The following is a 22,849-nucleotide window of genomic DNA, read 5'->3' on the forward strand; positions in this document are numbered from 1 at the left end:
TCCTGAAATGTTGACCATACTTAGAATATTTGCTGTTTCGATATACAGAAGGCTTTGCTTTACAAATTTGCAGTTAATATCATATATTAACAACTCCCCTGCAACTAAGTGTAAATGCTTTTTGTAGTCAATAAACTATATTTATGCCAGAGAATGATTATATCTGCCAATGAAGGATTTTGGTCAAACTTTTTTTCTCTGAAGCTTTTAAAATGCGTTACAAAACAGAAGAACCTTGTAAGATTAGAAAACATGAAATGCATAGGCTATTCCCTCTCCTTTAAATTTAGAATCTGAGCACCTCCCTTTATATAGTTTTATTAACAAAATACCATGTTTGATTAATTCAGTCTAAGCTGGAAAATCAGGAACCTAATTGCTCCGGGACCTCCGGAGCTTTGCCAGGATTCCTGAAGCGAAAGTGCGTGCCCATGCTTTGTAGCACCAACACAATAAATCCACAGCTTCAAACTGTTTCCACAGATAGTGTACTTACACTGCAAAATGCATTAGACGTGCAATGGTTCCAACATTTTCAAGAAGCGCCTGCATTAGGCAGTTCGTTCACATGCATGCTGAAACAGCACAAATGGCCAAGATTTCTAAACATACGGCCACACGTCCAAAGCAAATCCAGGAGTTGTTCAACATAGAGCCTAGCCTCTCAGCTTGTTGGACAGATCTGGAAGTCACAGCACCATGTGTTTACCTGCCATTTTTCCCATGGCCTGGCAACTTCTCTCCCTATCACACTGGGCTTCCCATGTATGTGCTATGTGTGTAGGTGACTAAGCAGCGCACAGATGGAAGTCACTCGGTTCCCATCTGATGGCCTGCAGGAAGAGTGGCAGGGAGAGGGTTACCACAACAGTCCTCAACCTTTGCCACCGGTAAATGTGAGGGAAACAGAGCGCAGGCTGTCTAAGGGTCCCAGGAGCAGCGGCAAATTGCCCTGAGCTACCTCTCCTGCCAGGGAGGAGACAAGGGGTCACATCTACATACAGTCATTCTGCACACATGCAACAAAGCCCCAGGTCTCACGAAGCATACTGCGCACGCACACACCAGCATGCAGAACTGGAAGGTCTGACTACCAAGGTAAAAGGAAAAAGAGGCATTCAGCCTTCCTCCCAGGAGAAATACACTGCCCAGACAGAAAGCCTAGGTACTGCTCACAGAAAGGCTACTCCTCTGCACGGTGTTTCTCACTGTGCTCCAGACAGAGATATCTTCGGATATGTCCAGAGAACATTTTATAAATCTGACTCTACCTGCACAAAATTTTCTGCCAGAGTTATAAGACAGTGCCTACAAAATTGTTTGGCATGTGGATCCATGAAATCACCTTTTGAACTAGTTTTGTCCAATCCTTCTTCCATCGTTTCACACTGTTCTCAACCTGCAACACTATCACAGCAGAAACTCTGAAGCAAAGCAATTAGAAGGTTTCAAATTTTTTTTTGGCAATAGTTTTCTAAGCAAGTCATTCCAAGATGAATAAAGGAAAGGAAAAAATACCATCCTCCCACAAACCCTTAACTTACTCTTGCAGAGTTTCCACTCCTTTTTCCTTATATTGCAGCTCCTGCTTCATCTGTGCCAATTCTCGTTTTAGCCTAGAAAGCTGAATATATCAAAATAATTTAAAGTAACAGTATGTAACAGGAACTGACATTATAAAAAATAACTATGTCCGATGCAAAATTTTAAGTTGTGTTTTTTTGTGTTTGTTTTTTTATTTTTTTTAATGGAAGTGATAATCTAAGGGCTGTTGCTGTTTTCTTTAAAATTTGCACAAAAGTAACAGACCTTCTGAAAAATAATACAACCCAATCAAACTGTGGTCACATCTTTCAGAGTATTGATTTCCTCATCTGTTCTAATGGTCTTCTGCCTCCAATAGATTATGCCAACAGCTAAGGAGTTTCAGTCCCAATTTTTCTTCTTCCCTTGCAGCAAACAAATACCTCTTAGCTCTTTAGTCAAAAAATAATAATATTAAAACACATTCAATGTGTTGAATAAAATCACTGGCAGCAGAATTGGTCTCTCTTCCAGAAATGGCAGCCTGATTTCCTATGGTTATTTTCATATTGTCCTGCCTTCTACCCCCTCCAGCTAGTGTGCATAAATGGAAAGTAAAAGAGAAGCACCGTCTGAAGAACTATCCACAAACACTTTACACCGCACATTTTATTCTACTTATTCTATTACCTGAAGCAATCATGAAAACAAATACATGCATTCGGTGGAACAGATTGTCCTACGCACTTGGGATATCATTTTATTTTAAGATGCAGAAACAGAGGGAAGTAGTCATAAGTGAAGATCTTGTTTGTTTTCTTTAAATATTATTTAAACAAATAAGGCTTATTTTCTTGTTTAGAATATGCTGACATGTATGCTACGTAAAACAAGCAAACACTAGTCAGCATGTAGTAAACATATACAGATAGAATAAATGCCTTTGAAGGGTGGTGAACAGGATTTATTTTCAGAGGCGCTCATGTGGAAAGTGGTCACTACAACAAAAACGGAACACTATCCTGCAAAGATCAGTATTTTTTTATTGATTTTTTTTAGGCTTACATGGCACACTAAATTCCATTTTAGTGATTAATAAAGAGAAATGTACAATTTAGAAAACATGTCCTAAAGCTTAATGTTATAACTGCCTTATTTTTTTTTTATTTTTTTATTTTTTAAACAGTTGACTACTGTATCAATTTGCTTTAAACAGACACACAGAGTTCAACTGTTTGCAGCATGGGAGAAATTTGAGAAGTCAGCTATTCTTTCTTCAGACAAGACAGTACCAAAAGTATGGTTCTAGTCATTTTTATTTATTTTAATTAGAAATAAAACATTTTAATTACAGAACCACCTATCACTACAAAAAGGTTTTATCTTCTTCCCCACCCCGTCCCCAAAGAGCTCTGGTCAAAAATTAGCTAAAACATTTCTATTTTGCCAGCATGTCTACTGAATTGTTAACAGACTTCCAAACAAATAGCTAAATCATCTTCAACGACATCCATGGAACCCCACTGAAAATGGGTAAATGGGAAAATATGAAGACAGTGGGTTTGAACTGCACTCAATCAAGGAAGAATTTGGCTGCAGAGCATTTACTACTTGCAGCAGTTTGCACAGAGAAAGTAATTTCTGAAAGCCTGGCTGAGTTTGTTTCTGACATCCATGACAAAATCTTGACGCTTGTAACATGGAAAAAGCATTACTTTACAAGTCACTGAAATGCAATAAATACAGACTCATTTTAATGGAACAATAAGTCAGAGTAGAAAAGCATTTTTTATACTTTTTTCCAAAAATGCATGCAACACCCAGTGTAAATGTTAAGCAAAAGCAGGTAGTCCCCCTCCCTTCCCCATGCCTAATTCATATTTTTACAAAATTAAAAAAGGTTACTCACTCTGTCACGACGGCTGGCTATTTCTGCTTTAATCTGATATGGGTCATACTTGGTATTAGTTGAAAATCCAGAAAATGCTAAACAGATGGAAAACAGCATTTTATATATTTTTTCTTAACATAGTTGTTAAGATGTAGCAGTGTTTACTAGACCACTGCATCCATTCCTTGCACTACAAGTCATTAGCTTTTAGAATAATCCTCCCTGCTAAAGTGCAACGGAAGAATTATCTTTGGCCTGCCTGATTTTTTGTCCTGGACAGAAAATAAATATATTGTTTATAGCAGCATTGTATGTTGCTAAAAAGCCAGTAACTTCGACTAAAAGATGATAGCATTTACCTATACAAACGATTTGTGTAACATTAACAATTGTTAATTGTTCTCTTGGTACACTGCCACACCATTACAATAGGGACTGAAGTCACAAAACTACTGGCAGGAAAAAATGCCATCAGTGAAAGGGAGACATTGCTAAACCAATGGTGTGGGGAACAGAGACACAGCTCCACCTCTGGCAGGCGAGCTCTTCATACAGCAACATATCTGTAGAGCCAGGCAACAATTTCAAGCCATGACATTACCAGCTAAACCTTAGACAGATGAAGTAAAGGTCCTGGAGAACAGGCTGGACAAGACTAACTGTGATTTACTGAGCGAGCCATTCATAGCTGCACTGGCCCACTGAAAAATGCCCGGTATGCGAGTGGATCAGGTTGTGCTGTTAGACCTACCATCCTTTTGTAGAGCTGAAGGCTGCTGTTTTGAAACCCATATCCATGTCTGCGTTTCACTGAGCCTTTCCACTCTCAAAAGAATACCGCAACACCAAGGTCATGTCAAGCGTGCAGAAACTTGCCAAAATGAGTAGTCATGCCTGGGCTAATTCTTTAAATCCAGGATTTTCTATGGATTATTTTTACATTTTTTTAACAGTGCTGATCGCAACTGAGTCACAAAACTGCTGCATGGGCACCTCCCTGCCAACCCACGACTGCTGAGCTCACGCTGCCTCCCACTCATGAGCACACTGTACTGAGGCAATAGCAACATCCCCAAGAAAAGAGAAAGAAAACAATTTGTGTACTTTTACATTTTTAACAACAGATTGAAACAACTGATGGTGAAGGCATGAACGTTCACAATATGAGTGCCCACCTTTTGGCTATCTAATTAGAAGTCAGAGATTTCTGCACAATAAATAGAGAAGCAAGCATCCCAGAGTGCAGGGGAGTGGCTGAATTAAGAAAAACAAATGTAGAAGCCTTGGGGAATCTCATGTAGACAGCATGAATAATCCCCAAAGGGATTAAAATAAATAAATAAATAAATAAAGACTGCGGTCAAAAAAAACAACATGATGCGCTGAATCATCAATCCACCCATTTTCCCCAAACAGATGCATATGACCTCAAAGCAATATAAAATAAATTAATGCATCTGTAGAAGATTAAAGTATCTTTTCACTTTTAAAAAAGTGAAAGGTTTTATTTAAATGATTCTTACAGTATCTTGTTATCGATTTCACAGATACACATACAAACACTACCAGAAGACTTAGAAGCACAAGTCAACACGTTTGCACTCATGCTACAGATAAATTCCAGTTTAGTCATTTTCAGTCAATCTTGTTGGTGTTTCAAATTTTTTCGTAAGAGCTATAAAAATATGAGAAAAAAAAAATTCTGGTATATTACCTTCTTCAAAAGCATCTTCTTCCTGTATAGTCACCCAAAATAATTCAACAAAATACCAAACTGAACTGTTGTCAATTTTTAAAAAACAAAAAACCCAAGCTTCTAGAACAGTATTGCAATAACTTTAGATTTAATAATCTGAAATACTGAAATCACAATCTTTTTATCCCACTCCAAGTCTTTTAATAATAAGTTCTTTGAATGATATTTTCTTTTTTAATGAAAAATGTCTTAAGAAGAAAAAAATATTTTCTTAATAATTCTTAAGAAACTTCCATATAAAAGGGAGAAATACAACCAGTCATACCTGTCATGTCAGAAACTAAATCATAGAAGTACGTATATTTAAAACTAAATAAACTGATGAGATAATTCAGTTCAACAGTAAAAGAACTCTTGGTAAAGACTGGTCAAGACCATCTGGGACATCTCAGGTTTATAACCATCTTTTAGTTAGTTTTAATGTGTACAAATGAATTACCTGGGATTAATAAATAATGTTGTATCAAAATCTAAACACTTGTATCCAGATGCCTGCTTTAAACCCTCATGGTCAGGTTTCTTAAACTTTTTCAGAAAGGGGTAAGCAGAGGTTCCCATATTTACCAAGGATTTGGCAATTACCAGCAAATGCTGCAGTTGAACAATGGCTGTACACACAGTCACAGAAAAGCCACCCGTGCAGTGAAATTCCACTAGGTTTCCACATGGCTGGTGGGTGTATCTATCTGATACACTTCTTTGAACTAGACTGTTTTGACCCCTTGAAGATGCCTTTTCTGTTGCACTAGCCATGAGTGATGACAGCAGTGCAACTTCAGATTTCAGAAGAAGTGCTCCATCTACTACCACAAGCTGCCTCAGACATCTGAGGAACAAGAAGAGCAAGACATCAAGGTTCTGCCACCTACTGCCAGCATTAGGGTCAGACCCAGGTGCACTACTGAAATGCCTACTTTTGTCAGACAACTTTCCTAGTGCACCAAGATGTTTTAACTTGTCACATCAGAGGTACTCTTGACCACAAAGCTTTGTTCTGAACTCTTTATAAAGTTGATAAACTGACCACAGATTTGCAGAAGACTTCCCCGAAGCTGATTGTCTCCCCAGTCTCCAGAGAAGAATAACTATGAATTTAGGAGTGCCAGTAGGTGGCTGGCCCAGCAGCGTTCATTCTTTTGTTGCCTCTCATGAAGCTTTCAGTATGGCTGGCTCCAAGATGGCTAGAGATGCTGGTTGAGGTATGTCCCTGCATGACGTTAAAAAGGCATACTCCAACAGGAATGCCTAATGGGAAACCAAAGTCCTTGAATAGCAGAGTCTAAGGACTGTGCCTCATTTCTGCTTTCAGGGTTTTCATTCAGATCAGAACATGGTGGTGAAACCAGTTTGCACACGTTGCATTTTGTATTCACAATAAATCAAGAAAAGGCTGGCATACTCACAGCTAGCATAAGAACGGCTGTCGTCCTCACACATTTTGTGCAATTGTTGATATTCTTCTTGGGCTAGTTCAAAACGCTGCTGCTTGATTTGGTAAATCTCTTTCTTGGCATTAAGTGCCTCCTGGGCAACTATTAAATATTCCTTTAGCATGCGTTCTTGCTCCCTTCTCCATTGCTCCCTTGGGTCCTCAATTTGTGTGAGCTCTAAGGAGAAAAGCATAAAAATCTTTTAAGACACCATCCCACGAAGTACGAATTATTTTGTTAAGGTCTGTTCTACAAGTCTACATCACAGCTTACGAGTGACATGCTCAAAAATCTGGACAGAACAAGTATGCCTAACACTACAGTGCTCAAAATCACTCCAGCCTGGACAAGAGGAAGGAAGGATGCAGAGTGGAAGAATAAGAAAACCCCTTGAAACGTAAAAGGCATTTAAATTTGATTCTTTTCTTTACAAAAGAGAACATACCCAAAGAAAACAGTATTTTTACCTTCCTTTGTAGCCGACTTGAAAAATCTGAGAATTACCTCAAAACTCAGAACCACATTGGGAAGCAGAAGTTATCTTAATGCTTAACCCCTAACTCTAAAGACATCTGGGACGTTACTTTACATTATTACAAATAGCTTTGCAGGTTCAACATCCCGAAAGGGTTACTGACTACACCTGCCTAGTCAAAAACAAAGTTATTCAACAGAAAAGTTTGCATTTTAATACCAAATCCAGAAAAAACATTTACATTGGTGGTTTGTTTTGTTGTTTGTTTGTTGTTTTTTTGTTTTGTTTTGTTTTTAAGAAACAGCACTTTCAAGCTTTCTCCTTCTAGAGTTTAGAACTCTTTGTATTTAGACACAAATTTAAAATAGGATTCCAGTACAAAGTTTGTTCCTATATATGCTTATTTTCAAAGCTATTACCTGACAGCAATCCCTTCAGAGTTCCAGAAACATTTGTAATACATTTGTAATACACATACAATAAAATTCTAAAAATGTTATTAGTTCTCTTGCTTTTGTCTTTGTGGTGATGTTCAAGCTAGCAAACATGTTTTACATGAGGAAGTCCATGAAAAGTCTCATGTTTAAGTGTTAACTCCTGATGACTGAAGTTGCTGCAGATGCACTGTCAGTAGTCAAAGCAGTGGCAGAACCTGCAGCACAGTCGGGAGGCAAGCACCTAGTCATTTTTTCCAAACTTTTTTTTCTCACGAGAGATGAAAGCCAGTTATGTTTAATATTAATCTTGCATACATAATTCAGAATGTTGGTGCTTGTGATGAAATAAGAAATTATTAAAGATTGACCTTAACAAATTAAGATCTCTAATGGTGTCATGGTCATGCTACCAGCTCTACCATTTGAGAGTTATTTGAAAAGTAGATTTAAAAAAAAAAAGAAAAAAAAAAAACATGAAGCTAGTTTATGAAGAGTACTTCCAACAAATTTCTGTATTATGTTCCCAATAACCTTTTCTCTCAACAGCTGACACTCTTCTCTCCCCACAACTCCTCACATTGCAACAGTATGAGGATCGTGCCTACAGCTGTGTGATTTCTCCAATGTATTCCCCACACCCCAGTGACCCTCTGTTCCCAGCAGCACCTCCAGTCTCCAAAGCATCCCAACTCCGATGTCCCTAAGCTACCTCTGCAGCCCAGGGCAGGATGTGCCATGACTTGTTCCAGTCTCCATAAATGTTTACGTGCCCAGTCTCTGCATGCAGGGCAAGCAGAGAAAACTGCTGAGTTCACATTGCAGCCCATCCTTTAGAGAGGGCATGATAATTGGCAACACGATCGCATCCATCACTGTCCCTCAAGTTTGTGCAAATGTAATACTCCTAAAACTGCTAAACCTCTATGGAAAGTATGCAGAAATTAATAAACATTTATGACACAGAAGAGCTGTATAGTAAGCAGCTCTTTTGGAATAGAAAATTAATAGTTCTAATCTCAACAAACAGCCAAGGCTGAAACATTATGTTTCTGAGGTTCTGTACTACAGGGCGCTGCATCACTTTTCAAATAATTTCAGAAGCCTTCTCAAAAACTAGCAGCGTTCTTCTGGGACAGAAAACTCTGGTACAGCAGTGACATTCTCTTCTGTTTTATGTGTACAGAGGCTTCACTTTGCCCCGGATTTCTACATGTTTGCCATGTAACAACTGAAACTACAGCTAAGTTGGATGATAAAATTCACTTCCTTTGTTTCTTTGTACACAATTAAAAATAAACAAAAAAACCAACTATAGTAATTCAAGAACAGCTCCAGACAAACGCAAAGAATATATTATTCCCCCACTGGGGAATGCCCAACTGGTTAAAGGAGACTTCAAAGGCTCCCAAGACTCTGAGGAGGAGGGAAAGGAATTCTGCGGCTGGCAGCCGCCACAGTTTTTTAAGCAATGGTTGGACAAGAGCCAAGAGTAGCTTAGCAAGGGTGTCAACAAAGTACTGAATTTACAGAACAAGATGGAGATCACGATTGGAAGTACCATTGAGATTTACAGAAGATTCCTCTGTTTCTGGGGTTTTTCAATATAAATGGAAAGTTATTGCCTGGAAGTCTTTTTATTGCTTTCTGGGTAAACAAATACAGGAGGAGGCTTGGAAAAATTAGACGTTGTTTTTCTTTAAAAGGGGCAAGGGCAAAAAGCTGAGAGGATGCACAAAGCATGACAGTTCCCTGATAATTATAACTTTAAGAAGAATCTCTTTGAATCATTCCTTGCATTTTCTCACGGGATTTCTTGAAACCAAAGCACTGGTAACTGTTTCGTCAATTAACACAGCTCCAGTGCTGTATAAAGCATTTAAACCCGATCAGTCGCTAAAGGCAGCCTGAGAAGGTCTGAAGAATAAACTTTGCTTTCACTTGGAAGTTGCTATTTCAAGTATTTTAGACGTATTTCAGAACACAATGCAAGGGGCTTGTTTTGGAAAGACATTTCTTCCATTCCTCTACCACCTCTGCCACTTGCCTGACACCGTCCCGTGATGCACATGATGGCCCAGTCATTAGTTCTCACTCCTACAAAGGAAGTTAATGCCATCCTGATTGGTACCTTTGATGTCCACAGTTCAAAATTGGACCGAGTATCCCAGTAATTTTTGAATAATGATAATCCAGCTAGAATATCAACTCTGTCTTCCCTCTGAATATAAATCTTGCTTGTATATGCAAGCACTGTATTAGCCTAAGGGTGACAAACCCATTTTGCTGTGACGGCTGAATTACCACTTAGGATAATATCTGTGGGCTGCAAGTAATTAGTTATCATGAAAGAGACAAATTTTGCAACCTTGTTAATTGCAGAATGATTCCTTTCACTCAGCTCAGCACTGGCCCTATGAAGTCTCTATCCCTTGGTTCATAAACTACTTTTATTTAATTCCTAATACGCTTAGCTTTATGTTCCCAGACTCATTTATATTAATCTTCTCTTTCTGTGCCTTCCCATCGATCATTTGGGAATTTAATTTCTCTCTGCAAAGACTCTCTTCGACAGTTTTTGCTCTGAATTGCACAGAAAAAAATGCAAGCCAGATCTGACATGCCTACAATGATTAATATCCTTACTCTAAGTTCAAACTTGATGTCTGTGGTAAAACAGCTAATAACAAAGTCTGAAAAACAAAAGGGAGTGATTTCCTTTGCATGCAATGGTGATTGTTGTTCCTATCAAAGGTGCCTATTGGTGGGATGCTTTATTAGCTCTTTTAGTCACAGCATTGCAACAGGAGTTCATGTTCTACTCATTATTCACAGTGGCTTCTAATGCCTTTTACAAAGATTAAGGAAAAAAACAGTTGCCAATATCCTCATGTTTTTCATTGTTGTTGTATTAAATATGCGCCTTGATGCACATACATGTTGGTGCAAATAGACTCCAACATAAACCTAATTTTTTATTCAGCATTAACTAAAGTTACCATGACAATTTAAATAGCAGCCATTAAGTTACTATTTCTTTTAAGTTGAACTTTTTGTAAGAATTACCTAACTACTTGCATTTGTTGATTTTAAATTGCCTAGCTTATCTATCCTTATGATCAGTGCACTAACAGCTCTTCAAAGTGTGTTATTTAATTTGGGATAGCTGCTAACTTCACAACAAATAAGCGCATATGAGGGTCAAACAGTATAATAAATAACATTTGTTATTCTGGTGTTTTTGTGTTGTGCTGTGGTTTTTTTTTTGTTGTTTTTTAAATAATTGTTAAACCACAATACACAAGTAATTCTAGTGATGGCAGGAAACCAAAAAACAATTCTACATTTCTCTTTTAAATAGATTAGATTTCAAGTAGATAGCACTGAGGTTGCTTGTGCAGACTATACTATTTACCATTACTGTGATAGCTCATATAGCTACTTTCTTCTTTTCTCCCTCCTCATCAAACATCAATTCCCACAATACTGAAAGCGTTCACTCATTAGTGATAAGATGCTCAATGACAGCAACAGAGTAGAGTAGTAACTGCAGCAGCAGTACAAAGCTGTGAAGTTAAGGCATACTACTTTAAAAGTAGAACTGGCACATGTGCCAGCTCCGTGGTGATACAAAGCTCAGCAGTAGTCCAGAAGAGAAAATTATGGAAATCATTCCCTTAGTTTCTCAGAGGGTCACCTGTTGTCCTTCTTGACAGTACCTTGTACTATATTAAAGCATAAAATTTACACTGCTTAAGAGCAAATGAGATTGCTGTATTTCATATTGCTTCTAATTAAAAAAATCAGCACTTGTCTCTCAGATTTTTTTTTTTATTTATTTTTTTTTTGAGACAGAAGAGTAAACTATGGATCACTGGAAAGCTAGGAAGTGCAAGAGTATAACATGAAAATCTTGATAAATATAAAAAGCAACAAAATTACCACCAACAGTCCACAGTTTGACAAAGAAAAACAAAGTAACTCTATACACTATATCTCAATCATCGATTATAAAATTATTTACAAAGGGAAGAAGGGTTGTGCCCCATTTGAAAGATGACGAAAGAGATAGTACAAGAAATTACTTGCATGCATTCCCTCACTGTAACATGAGTTGCATAAATGGTATCGGAAACAAAGTTAGTGCCATCAGTTAACATCAGCTTGCTAGTGCTCCTAAAAATAACCACACATCTACTCACGATTTATGTGGTCCATATAATAAACTCCAATCTGTTGATCGTAAACAGTTTCCCATCCTAAAGGAAGCTCATCCCCAACACAGTCAGCAAATGTCAATGGCTTTGTAATCCTGTAAAAACAAAAATAAACACATGTAAATACAAAAGGTGCAGTTATTACATGATTTGAAGATACCACCATGATCTGATCACAAAATAGTTATACTGCTTAGGAATGGGCTAATAATTACAAACATACAGTTTTTAAATATGCTGACAGATACTTCCCAAACAGGAAAGACGAGCTTCTACCTTCAAGTTTCTATGTTTAACAATTTAATTATGATGGCATGCAGTCCTGCCAGTTTTTCTCCCATATTGCAAAGAACACAAATGTGAAAGTTGGAGTTCATCACTACTAGAAAAATATTAGAGGCTTTATAGGCTTTAACCTCTTTAAGGTGTCAAAGCGGTATAATTGTTTGTCCTTAAAAAATAAATATTATATAGTGCTATTGATTTATTTTCAGTTATACATTTCCAGCTACTATTAATGATATTCCTTTGGTCCTGACTCATCCAAATTACTTCCTCTTCCCCAAAACATAAGGAAAGGGATATAAACACATGTCTAAAACCAATTCTGAACTGCACTAGAGCAGAAACAGTAACTAACAGGTAACGGCACCTCCTATCTAAAAGCTTAAAATGTCACACACGTCCCTTCCTGAGCAAAATCCTGACAGACCTGTGGGTAATTGAAAACCACAACAATTTTGGTATGTACAGGAATACTGAAAACACATGGTTATTAATTCTAAAGAAAGACTATGTAGCAATGCTGTTCTACGACACCAAGGAAAATGAAAATAGGAAAAACAAGTGATGCAAATAAAAATCCACAACAGTCAATTGAATCATATCTACTTCCCAAAGCACACTTTGGGAAACATTGTAGTCATCATTTAAACGCAAAGATAGTGTTTCCCTCTAAAAGCTACAATAAAATTCCTTTACAGAAAAGCTATTAATATAATAATTTCAATTACACATGGGATATGGTTCCAACAACTTCAGTATTTGTATAGACAAATGTATAATATAATATAGGTGCAATACCTATAATATATAAGTATTTTAATACCTAGAATGATGACAGCTTTGCAGAGATTCAATACATGCATTCTTTTAGGGACTGACTTAAGTTCAGCATACTATGAGTAACCCACAATAGTACTTGGTGTAAAATGGAAACTGTTCATTTAATATAATATCCAATTAAAGTTTCCTGACACCAGAATTTGGACTGTATTTATAAATACACTGGATCACTGGGATTGGTATTTTCACTTCATTTGATAAAGCCTGAATAAAACAATAGCTTTATCTGAACTCAAACACATCCTTCTTTGAAACACTAATCTCTCCTCACTTCCCCACACTGAAATAAAACCAACCAAATTCAGTTGTAAAGACTTTAAATGATGGAAATAATAACATGGCTATATTTGAGCTCTTCCAATGGTCCAGTAAGCGCACCAGTCAGTCACTAACAAAATATACAGAACATAAAACTACATTTATCTGTCCTGTCTCCTAAAACTGTTTTAGTATTCTTCAGATTAAAGTGTTCAAAACTAATGGTAGTAGGATAAAAGTGTGTGTATATGTATATATATCCTCATTAGCTTGTAATTGTAAAGTTTTGATCAGCTCTATATGAAGATTCTCAAGCATGTATAAATAGCTGAAGAAAATGAAGATGCACATAAACCCCTGCACCACTATTTAAAAGACTTCCCATTCCTGACAAATACGTAGTTTACATCATGTAATCATGTAAATCCAAAGCATTCGAGAAAGAAGATGTTACTGTGGGCTGCCATATGCATTCTTTTGGTATTTGATCTAGCAGGCAGGACAAATATTGTCAAAATACTTCCGATCTCCCTGAAGTTCAGTCTAATATTAAAGATATAACATGCAGCATTTTTTCATAAACTCTCATGGTTTTGTTCAGAAGACATCATGTTTACAATTTATCAAAGCAGTCTAGACACTGGTTCCTCAATTACCACACTATAGACAAGATTTTCTTTGGAACAAGTTATGAGACATGCTTGCCTGTTATACAAACACACCCTCGCCCTTTAATCCTAAATAAAACCTGCATGGGATACTTCAACTCTTCGCACTACAAGAAGTTCAATTCACCACTCTCCACGGTCCCACCACTGCCCCAACTTCCCCAAGTACAATGCTGACTTCCTGGAGAAGGGCGACCAAAGAGCGTCAATCCACCTGTCTAACCAGCTTTCATTTCAACGTTATAAAGCCTGTGTGAATAGTTTAATTAATGCTTCTGAAGGAAACCTTGTCAGAAAGAGGACATATAAAAAGCCAACTTTCAGGCACAAAGGCTATTAACTTGATGTTGCTTATTTTGAACTACAGTCAAAGTTGCTCCAGCTTGAATTTCCTTCAGACAGAGCATAACGTAACATTGAGTGAAGAATATTCAAGCTACGTATGTCTGAATGTGACTAAATTGTGAATCAATCGGTTAAACCATGCAAAGTTTAAAATAAGAATTGAAAGCTTGTCCCTGTGTTTTGCATTGGCTTAACTAAGTCAAGTGAAAAAAAGCCTTTGTTGTTTGACAAGGACAACTTTAAGGACAAGATTGTTATTTTTTGCTAGAGAAATCAGGGGGATCCAAAATAGCAAAGAAAAGAAAATGTAATAGATGCAGACATGGGTATTGGAGATCAGCCACAAAATGCAGCAGGAGATTACTGAAACTTTGTATCTTTGGAAATACTGCTTTCCCCTCTTTTCTTTTTTTATTCCCCAAATAGCTTAAATTGGACAGGTCATCTTCTCAGCTGCTGCACAAGGTACAAGCATTATAAAGACTGACAAGAACAGAAAAGAAATGCTGCCATCTTTAATTAAAGAACAAACTAAGCAGGGCTGCCATGAACTGTTCTGCCACCCATTCACAGTAGCAAATAAACAAAGTAAGGCGTCTCTTCTGTCACAAGTTATCATCTCCTGTCCCACAGGACATCTGGTCAATATGTATAAGCTGGTCCTGAACTTCCAACCAAAACAGAGTTCCTCTGGCACCACTTTCCACATTAACTGGGCATGGACGTTGAATGTACAGCCCAGGTGTAAGTGACCGTCGTCCATGGGGGCCAATTTTGCGTGTGTCAAAGAACCAATCATAAGTTCTGATTGTTTAGCTAATTCATCATCTTTAAATGTTTCTCCTTTCCAAAAGTAAAGATGCTCTTCAGTCATCAGGCACCCATTATTTTGTGTCTCAGAAACCCTTCAAAAGCTCAGAAGAAAGCACCTATCACCAAAATCCCACAAACTAAGCCGACAGAAATCTTCGAGCATGGTCTTGCTCTGTGGATCTGTCACTTCTAACGCTACCCAAATTAAATGTTTTCTTTAAGAAATAGTGGAAGTCTGGAACTTGAAAGCAGTAGAAGACATTTCTGAAAACCCAAATTTTACATTAATATTTTCAGTACCAATTATCAAGCTAAACAGAATATAGAAATCAAACTGCAAAATTAAACTCAACAGTTGAATAAAACAGTTTCTGACTAAGAGGCATTTTTCCTCTTCCTTGCCAATTTATCACATACCTTTAACCATTAAATATATCCAGAAGGCTTCCATAATGCAACACTACAGCTTCCTGAATATAAAACAGCTAGAGAAATACTCCATCAGTTCATAGCAGGGAGTGGGTGGGAAGGAAAGCAATGGGCAATGACTAAGTACCATTTTAGAAGAATTACTGCAAAACTGTTCTTAGCTTTAACATACTTTATTAACAGAATCTCATTTCAGCTCCCCAAAACCACAGAAAAACTCAACCTTTAAATAATAACAGCACACTCCTGGGTTCAAAGAAAAGGGATACTCTCCACAAGGCAGTTTGACTGCTAGCATGGGGCAGCAATTTTGTTGACGGGGATTCCAAAAATGGAACTGGATCTCTACAAACACAAAGCCTCAGAACATACTGGACGAGATCCTCAGGCTTCCCATGTCCCTTATGCCACATCAGAAGGCCCTGTCTGGTGGAGATCGCTAAGCCTAATCAAGCAAAAAGTCCCCTGGGAGAAACCAAAGTAAGACAAACAGCCTGTTTTTGCAAAATCTTGATCAAGAAATAAAAATATAATAATAATTTAAAAAGTATTTCCAACACAAGAACTCCACAGCAAACTAGCTGCCATCTCTCAGTCGATACCCAGGTGCCTAAATGACATGCGGGGTCACCTTGTCTTCTGAAGTAGGCCAGGACTGAAGGGAAGTGCTAACCCCAAGGGCTACATCTCACAGGTTATGAAAATGAACCAACAAGTTCTGAATTAAAAACACCCTTTGCACAAGAGATGGGGGAAAGAAGGGACAAAAAGCATCAACTGTGCTTTTGGTTTTGTTCCCAATTTTGGACAGGTCCAAGAACAAAGCCAGAAAACTGGCTTTTATTATCATGTAATAAAACTTGATACTCCTCAACAAACAACTAGGAGGAACAGTCTCTTAAGGCCAATCTCAGATTGAATAACAGCCTGATGGGATAAGAGTTTTTGCCCGACAAACCCACGTTACAGGCTAGAAAACTATTAATTCATATGACAGATCTGATAAATGACATGCAATTTTAAAACGACAGTATAACTAGAAAAGAATTAACCATTCTGACACACCTAGCGATACTTTATCCAAAATAAAGTATTACACCAAGTGTATTACTGAAGAGTCACAAGACAAGAAAGAGAGAAGGCAAAATGAGAAGTCATGAACATGCTTAAGGGCTTTCTGCCAGACATTTTTTTTCTTACCTCCTTTCAAATAGTCATTTAAATTACAGCCCTTGCAATAAATTTCAACTAATCCTCTTGCCTTGTACTGTAGCTTGTATCTCCCCCAGTCCCACAGGAAAAAAAATAAAAAGCAAGCAAGAAGCTGAAAAGGAATGGAAGATGATGTTTGTGTTGTCGGTTTTCCACAGAGGTTCACAAGAAAAGCTGTTACCAGCTGATGGGGAGGAGGGCAGGGGTGGGGGCTGCTGTTTAGTTTTCAGCAATCACACTCCACTCCTGAAGGAACCTCGTCCTGGCAGCTCCAGCCCGGCCTGCGGGGCACCCCAGGCCTGAGGACTTCTCTGGAGAAGGAAGCCCTGAGGCCACCCACAGCCTCCCACAGCCCCAGCCCACAGGGCCCTCTGGAGAGACCCCCCAACATTAGGGGCACATACTTGAGTATACATACATAGAATCATAGCAGGTGCCATCATGAACCATGGGGCCAGTCCTATGGTGCTCCAAAAGAAACCATGTTCTCCTCGCTGCCCGTCCTGCCCAACAGCCTCAGCTCTCCTGAAGTGTTTTAGTTCAAGTGACCTCTCCAAATCTTTAAAATAAGCTGGATTTCAAAACAAGGTTGAGCAAAGTACATACTGACTGCTTAGACAAAAGTGCAATGAAGTTCACCACACATTACGTATATTTTCAAGATAAATCTCCCTTGCAACTTTTTTCATAATACAAATGCCGTATTTTCATTTTACCACTTAATTCAATCCCACATTCGGAATAAAGTAACTTTGTAAACATCTACATGGTCTATCATGTAGACAAATCCACAGTACAGACAGCGAAGTGGAAACTTGCACATATGCAATTCTGTGCTCAGGACAAAGACCTGAAGAAAGTAACTTGTATTCAAAGTCATCACTGGGATGTACTTCCCCTCAAAATAAAACACCCTGGAGCAAGGAAATAACAGCTCCAATTCTTCTAAAGGGCACTTGAAATTCATTCCTCTGAAGACCACACTGCATTTTGCAGTAATTTACATTCCTTTTTCAAACAATAAGGACGTGAAGACTGATAATAGTGTCAAGCTAGTGTACGTGATTTGGTGATTTTTACAGTAACATAAGCCAAAAAAAGTATGCACCAAGATACAAAGCAAGGCACAGGACAGAATTAATCATCTACGGTAACGAATCAACATCTTTATGCATGGAGAAAATTGTGTTTATTATTAGATATCACCTGTTTCCATACAAAATGTTAACTGCCCTTTAATGCACTTTATTTCAAACCTGGACAACCTATGCTGAGACAGCCGACAAGCACTTCACCCCTGCAAACATTTGAGCTATTTGTTAGTCGCCTCCCAAGCCCAAGCCATGGTTTGCCACCACTCACAAGCAATGGAAAGCGGCACACAATCATGCCCAGGCACCTCTCAAGGGAGATTTGCAGGAAAAGGCTTTTACTGCCACAGATCTCACGAATAAAATTAAGTACAGAGCAAGAGGTTTCACTGCAAAGATCAGGTTTTGTGACCAGGACCTCACACTCTTATCATCACATTCTCATCATCATATCATACCACATATTTAAAAAGTACAGGAAGAAAAAGTAAGTGATAGCCAGCTATCTACCTCTTTTCTGACCTTGTACTGAAGGAAAAAAGAAAAAAAATAAATCAGGAAAAAAATGAAATAATGCTATAAAAGCTCAGTGCAATGACCAGACTGCCCTCATACTCTATTTTGGCACCTTAAACCTGAAAGGAATACTTTGTTTCTGAAAGCATTTCTTCATATCATCATGTTCTGTGTTACACACTATGTTGAACCAATTGACTCAAAATCAAAAAGAATTCACTTTTTCCAAGGTAGGCAACCCCTCACTTTTTAATTTTATTTTTTTTAACCTCATTAACACTTTTCTGTCAGGCAAGGTATTATACTAATTTTAGATGAAAACTGTTCATCACACACAACATGCTCTATGCTACATAAAATTTGAAACATAGTAGGTACCCATAAAAACCCTGAATAGGTAGATTTTGTGATGCAAATGCAGTTACCTGTATGAATAGGAGATAAGCTATACAATTTGTTAGCTTCAAAAGAAATAATAGAAGCTTACATTGCCTACTTTAGACATTTACAAGAAATGTACCTCAGGACTCCTACTCTATTTTCTGTTAATTCTTACAGAAATAATAAATATTTACTAACAAGCAACAGAAAAATAATATTCTTTTATTTTTATCCTTTATCATACTTACAAAAAAACAAAGCAGCAAAGAAATCCTGGATTGAAACGTTGAAACATAAGAGTATGTGAGCTCCAGTTGCATCTATACTGCAGTTGCAGTATAATTTATTTGTCTGTTCAGGAACTGCTGAAATATGCCACACAGCCAAGTTTTCCAAGCAGCTACCCATATCTTAGCAGCAGCAGCAATGATCCATATCCAAATTCAAGACACAAATATTACCATAAATTCTTGCTGAAAAGATGCCAGCATTTCATCAAGACAAGTAAAATTCCTCCTCCAGAAATCATAGCTGGGTTAAAAGTCAGCGCTCTTAAGAAAACTTCTTTTGTTTCTAGTATCTGCTGCCTTTACAGAGCATAAACAATAAAAAACAGGGACAGGTGGGTTAAGTAAGACTTCCATGAGCACTTTAAAACATGTTTCGTTTGTGTATGCACAGAGTCTGAAGTTACGGGCAACTGTACAAAGCAGCCAGCCAGAACCTAAGATTAGCAGCAGGTGTCCTGACATCTCAGACCAGAAAACAGAAGTACATATGGAGCCCGGTAATACACCATCAGAGATCACCAGACAGCATGCAGCAGTTAAGACAGTTATGGGAGAAAATCAGGAGACTACAGTTCTACCAGCTGATGACATACTGGACCTCTGCATTCAGGAGGTTCTTAGCCAGAAACAATTGTATGCAAGATATTTACAATTTTTTCCTTTGCCAATCCTAATAAAGCTGCCTTGGTTACTCAGAATCTATAAATATTTATAAGATCTTCTCAAGGACATATGTTGGGATAAACTTTTTAAAAAAAGAAATAAAAATCAGAAGTCAAGATTGAAATAAAAGGGAAATTTGGAAATTTAATCAGGAACTTTGGAATCTGAGAACAAAGCCGAATTCCTACAGCTGTGTAAGAATAACCAGGACAATGGGGATCTTGAGATGTGCTTGTATGAAAATGTGTTTGAATTGTATTTATGTATGACTCATTTACACAAATTGTTATAAAGTATTAATTAATAAATATTATTCCTGTAAAAAATAGTAAAACATCTTCCACACAACGGGTTAAACTCCAGGCTATACTCAGATATGCAAGTAGATAAAAGCAAAAAAAAAAAAAAAACACAGCAGAGCAGTAGTCATGGCTCTTCAGAAGCTGGTTCTTTTAAAAGTGTTCCGACAGTGATACAAGTTCAGCTTCTCTGCAGCTAGCTTCTGAAATGGTACATATCCAATTTTTCATTTGTATCCAATTTGAACTCCTAACATAACACTGCACCGGACCTGACACGGCACAGCTTTAGAGCAGGCAAGTAAAGCCATGTTCTAGTTTTAATGATACTGCATGAACATTTTATCTTTTTCTCCAATTTCTGTGAATAACAGTATATTCCAACTACATGCTATTGGTAATTCACATCCTAATTAGTACAGGGCAGCCCTGCAGATCTCTCTTTTTCTTCCATCCTGCCAGCCACAATTCTGCAACCTTCTGCTGGAGAAGAGCAAGTCATGCAGCTGTCTGAGTTTTTACATCCCCAGTACACATCAAAGCCTACTCCCAGCTTCAGCTCCATCTAGCATACCATTTGGTAGTCCTGTGCTTAGCTTTGCCATGACTCTTCCAGTTTGAGAACTCCAATTTCTGACAAGCTTACTTGGGCACAATCCTGTCCACAGGCTAAGTGAACCATCCTAGAAGAGCCACGGGAAGAGGCGATGGATTGCTACCCCTTATACAGAGGACTGTATGTGTTTGTGTGAAAGTATATGTGTGCACTCACAAAATTGTTGCCTTCTTTCTGCCTGTTGGTCACAACTTCTGTGTGCAAACACCAGATGAAGAGGAAACACCTGTACCTTCCTAACGGTAAGCACCTGAGCAAAGATGAAAAGGTGCATCTGCCAGACCTTACCAGCAAGTTCTCATAACAAGCCCTTTGCACTTGAACAACAACGGGAGCAGATCAAATGAGGAAGATGGCAATAAGAGCAGGAAAAGAAATGTCCCCAGCAGACAAGGAGAACAAAAATGGGGCATAGAACTCCAAATTCAAGCCCATGGAGTTCAATGTTAAGAGAAAAGGAAGCATCAAAAGAAGCTTGATGTTTCAATAAAAAATATATATATAAATTGGCCTTATATGCTGTCATGCAGTGAAATACTTCCTGCAGATTCTTGCAGTATGGATTGAAATTTAAATTGAAAAATAAAAATAAAAATAAAAAAAAAAATAAAAATAAAAATAAAAATAAAAATAAAAATAAAAATAAAAATAAAAATAAAAATAAAAATAAAAATAAAAATAAAAGGATTACCACATGCTCAGTGTTACATTGCCTCCTTGATTTCTATATTAGTACGGTATCTTGGCTATCTCTAGACTAATACAGAAGCAAGCAGGGAAGGTCTTCACAGCTGCCTTCCCATCTACTATGTTCTCTCACTAACTCCACACATCCTACACCCAGAAGATTATGCCAGCATTTACTGACTAGCTCATTACCCTTAAATCTAACCTTAGTAGACTAAAATCTAACCTTACTAAACTAAACCATTCTTCAGAATTTTGACATCATTTTTTTCTAAAATGTTCTAACAGCCACTGGTAATTCACTTTTCTGTACATGTGCTGCAGTTTGCCATGCCCTGCTGAAGGCCCCCTCTCTCCTCTTAAGTCCTTATATTTATCTTTCTTTACCAACTAGCCAGCCTGGAAATAAACATGTAAGATGCAATATGTATTTACTAATTTGTTCACATACCATTACGGTGTCAAGTGACAGAGACAAGGCTTAATTCCAACATTTTTCAATAAAGAGAGTGTTGTAAAACGCTTCTGTGAATTGATTATAGCTTACAAACACAAAAGACAAGTCACAGTCAGCAAAACTGAGTATCTTCGTTAGGTTAAACAGCAATCTTTGGTCTGACTAGCAGGCGAGTAGTTGCAGATGCACAGCGGTCAGCAGCAGAATCTTGAGGTATACATACAATTACATCCTGATGTGGTCTACAACTGCTTATTAACCAAATAAAACCCTTTTCTTATACTGAGAAAACCCATCATGCTAGAAAACAGGCCAACTAACATGATGCTAAAGGCATTTTATACTTCTGTAGTCTGAGAGAAGAACATATTGCAGCCAAACTATGCTTAACTACTAGTGTTGCCCTAGAGGTAAATTTAAGTTTAATGGTATTAAAACCAGACATCTGTCATGTCTATGTGCACAAAGAAGCTCAGCACTCCCATGAAAAAAAAAAAAAAGTAATTTGATGTATTTGATGTTTTAAAATGTTTTAAGCCCCAATTTTGCTAAAACTTACTACACTTTGAGTATATTCAATTAAACTGTACTGAAATTAATTTTGTAAAACCACTTCCATCAGTAAGTATCACTTAATGATACTTATAAAAGACAATACACATTTTTAAAGTTACCAAACAGTTTCTAGAGAATAAAGCAGAAAGCAACTAACAATGGGAGGAAAGAGTAAATGCAACTGGACTGAGTATAAAACAATGGTTGGAAAAATATATATTCAAGAGACCATTCTTTTCAAGTCTCTGAACAAAGTGATGTGTAGATAAGTGCCAAAAGGCTATGCACACCATGACTTCACATACATCCTATTGAAAACAAATTGTGAGGTAAGACAGTAAACAAATGCCTCACGCCCTGAAAACTCTACACTGCCAGCTAATATTAGAAACTCAAGACGGGAGTTTCTCATTTAAGCTTTGAGAACACCTTTGCTCCTCCTCCAGCCCACTCAAATAAGACAGTCCTATATGTTTTCTAAAAGTACCACGTACAGCATTTCTCAAACTCGTTTGATTACCACATTCCTTCAAGTTTTACAGGCTCTCACACCATTTCTGCACAATGTCTTCTAACATGGTACTGTGCTGTCACACACCACCTCTGCCTGTAGAAGGGTCCCCAGAGAAGACACCCTTGGCCCATGCCCCACTTGGTGGGCAGCCATGGGCCATCAAAGACAACACATGGTGCTCCAGCAGACCCTGCCCAAATTAT

General features: G+C 37.7%; 1 protein-coding gene across 5 annotated transcripts in view; it reads right to left on the minus strand.

Annotated features, from left to right (window-relative positions):
* The window catches only part of WWC3 (WWC family member 3), a 99,747-nt gene that overhangs the window by 50,265 nt on the left and 26,633 nt on the right, over positions 1 to 22,849 (minus strand). For all 5 annotated transcript variants that reach the window (XM_038173030.2, XM_072029553.1, XM_038173032.2 and 2 more), the window contains exons 2-5: positions 11,713 to 11,822; positions 6,575 to 6,778; positions 3,434 to 3,510; positions 1,545 to 1,624 (exon numbers count right to left, since the gene is read on the minus strand). In XM_038173030.2, coding sequence (XP_038028958.2) covers positions 1,545 to 1,624; positions 3,434 to 3,510; positions 6,575 to 6,778; positions 11,713 to 11,822 — 471 coding nt within the window. The remainder of the gene's footprint in view (positions 1 to 1,544; positions 1,625 to 3,433; positions 3,511 to 6,574; positions 6,779 to 11,712; positions 11,823 to 22,849) is intronic.

Source organism: Anas platyrhynchos, chromosome 1, assembly GCF_047663525.1.
Source record: "Anas platyrhynchos isolate ZD024472 breed Pekin duck chromosome 1, IASCAAS_PekinDuck_T2T, whole genome shotgun sequence".
NCBI lineage: Eukaryota > Metazoa > Chordata > Aves > Anseriformes > Anatidae > Anas > Anas platyrhynchos.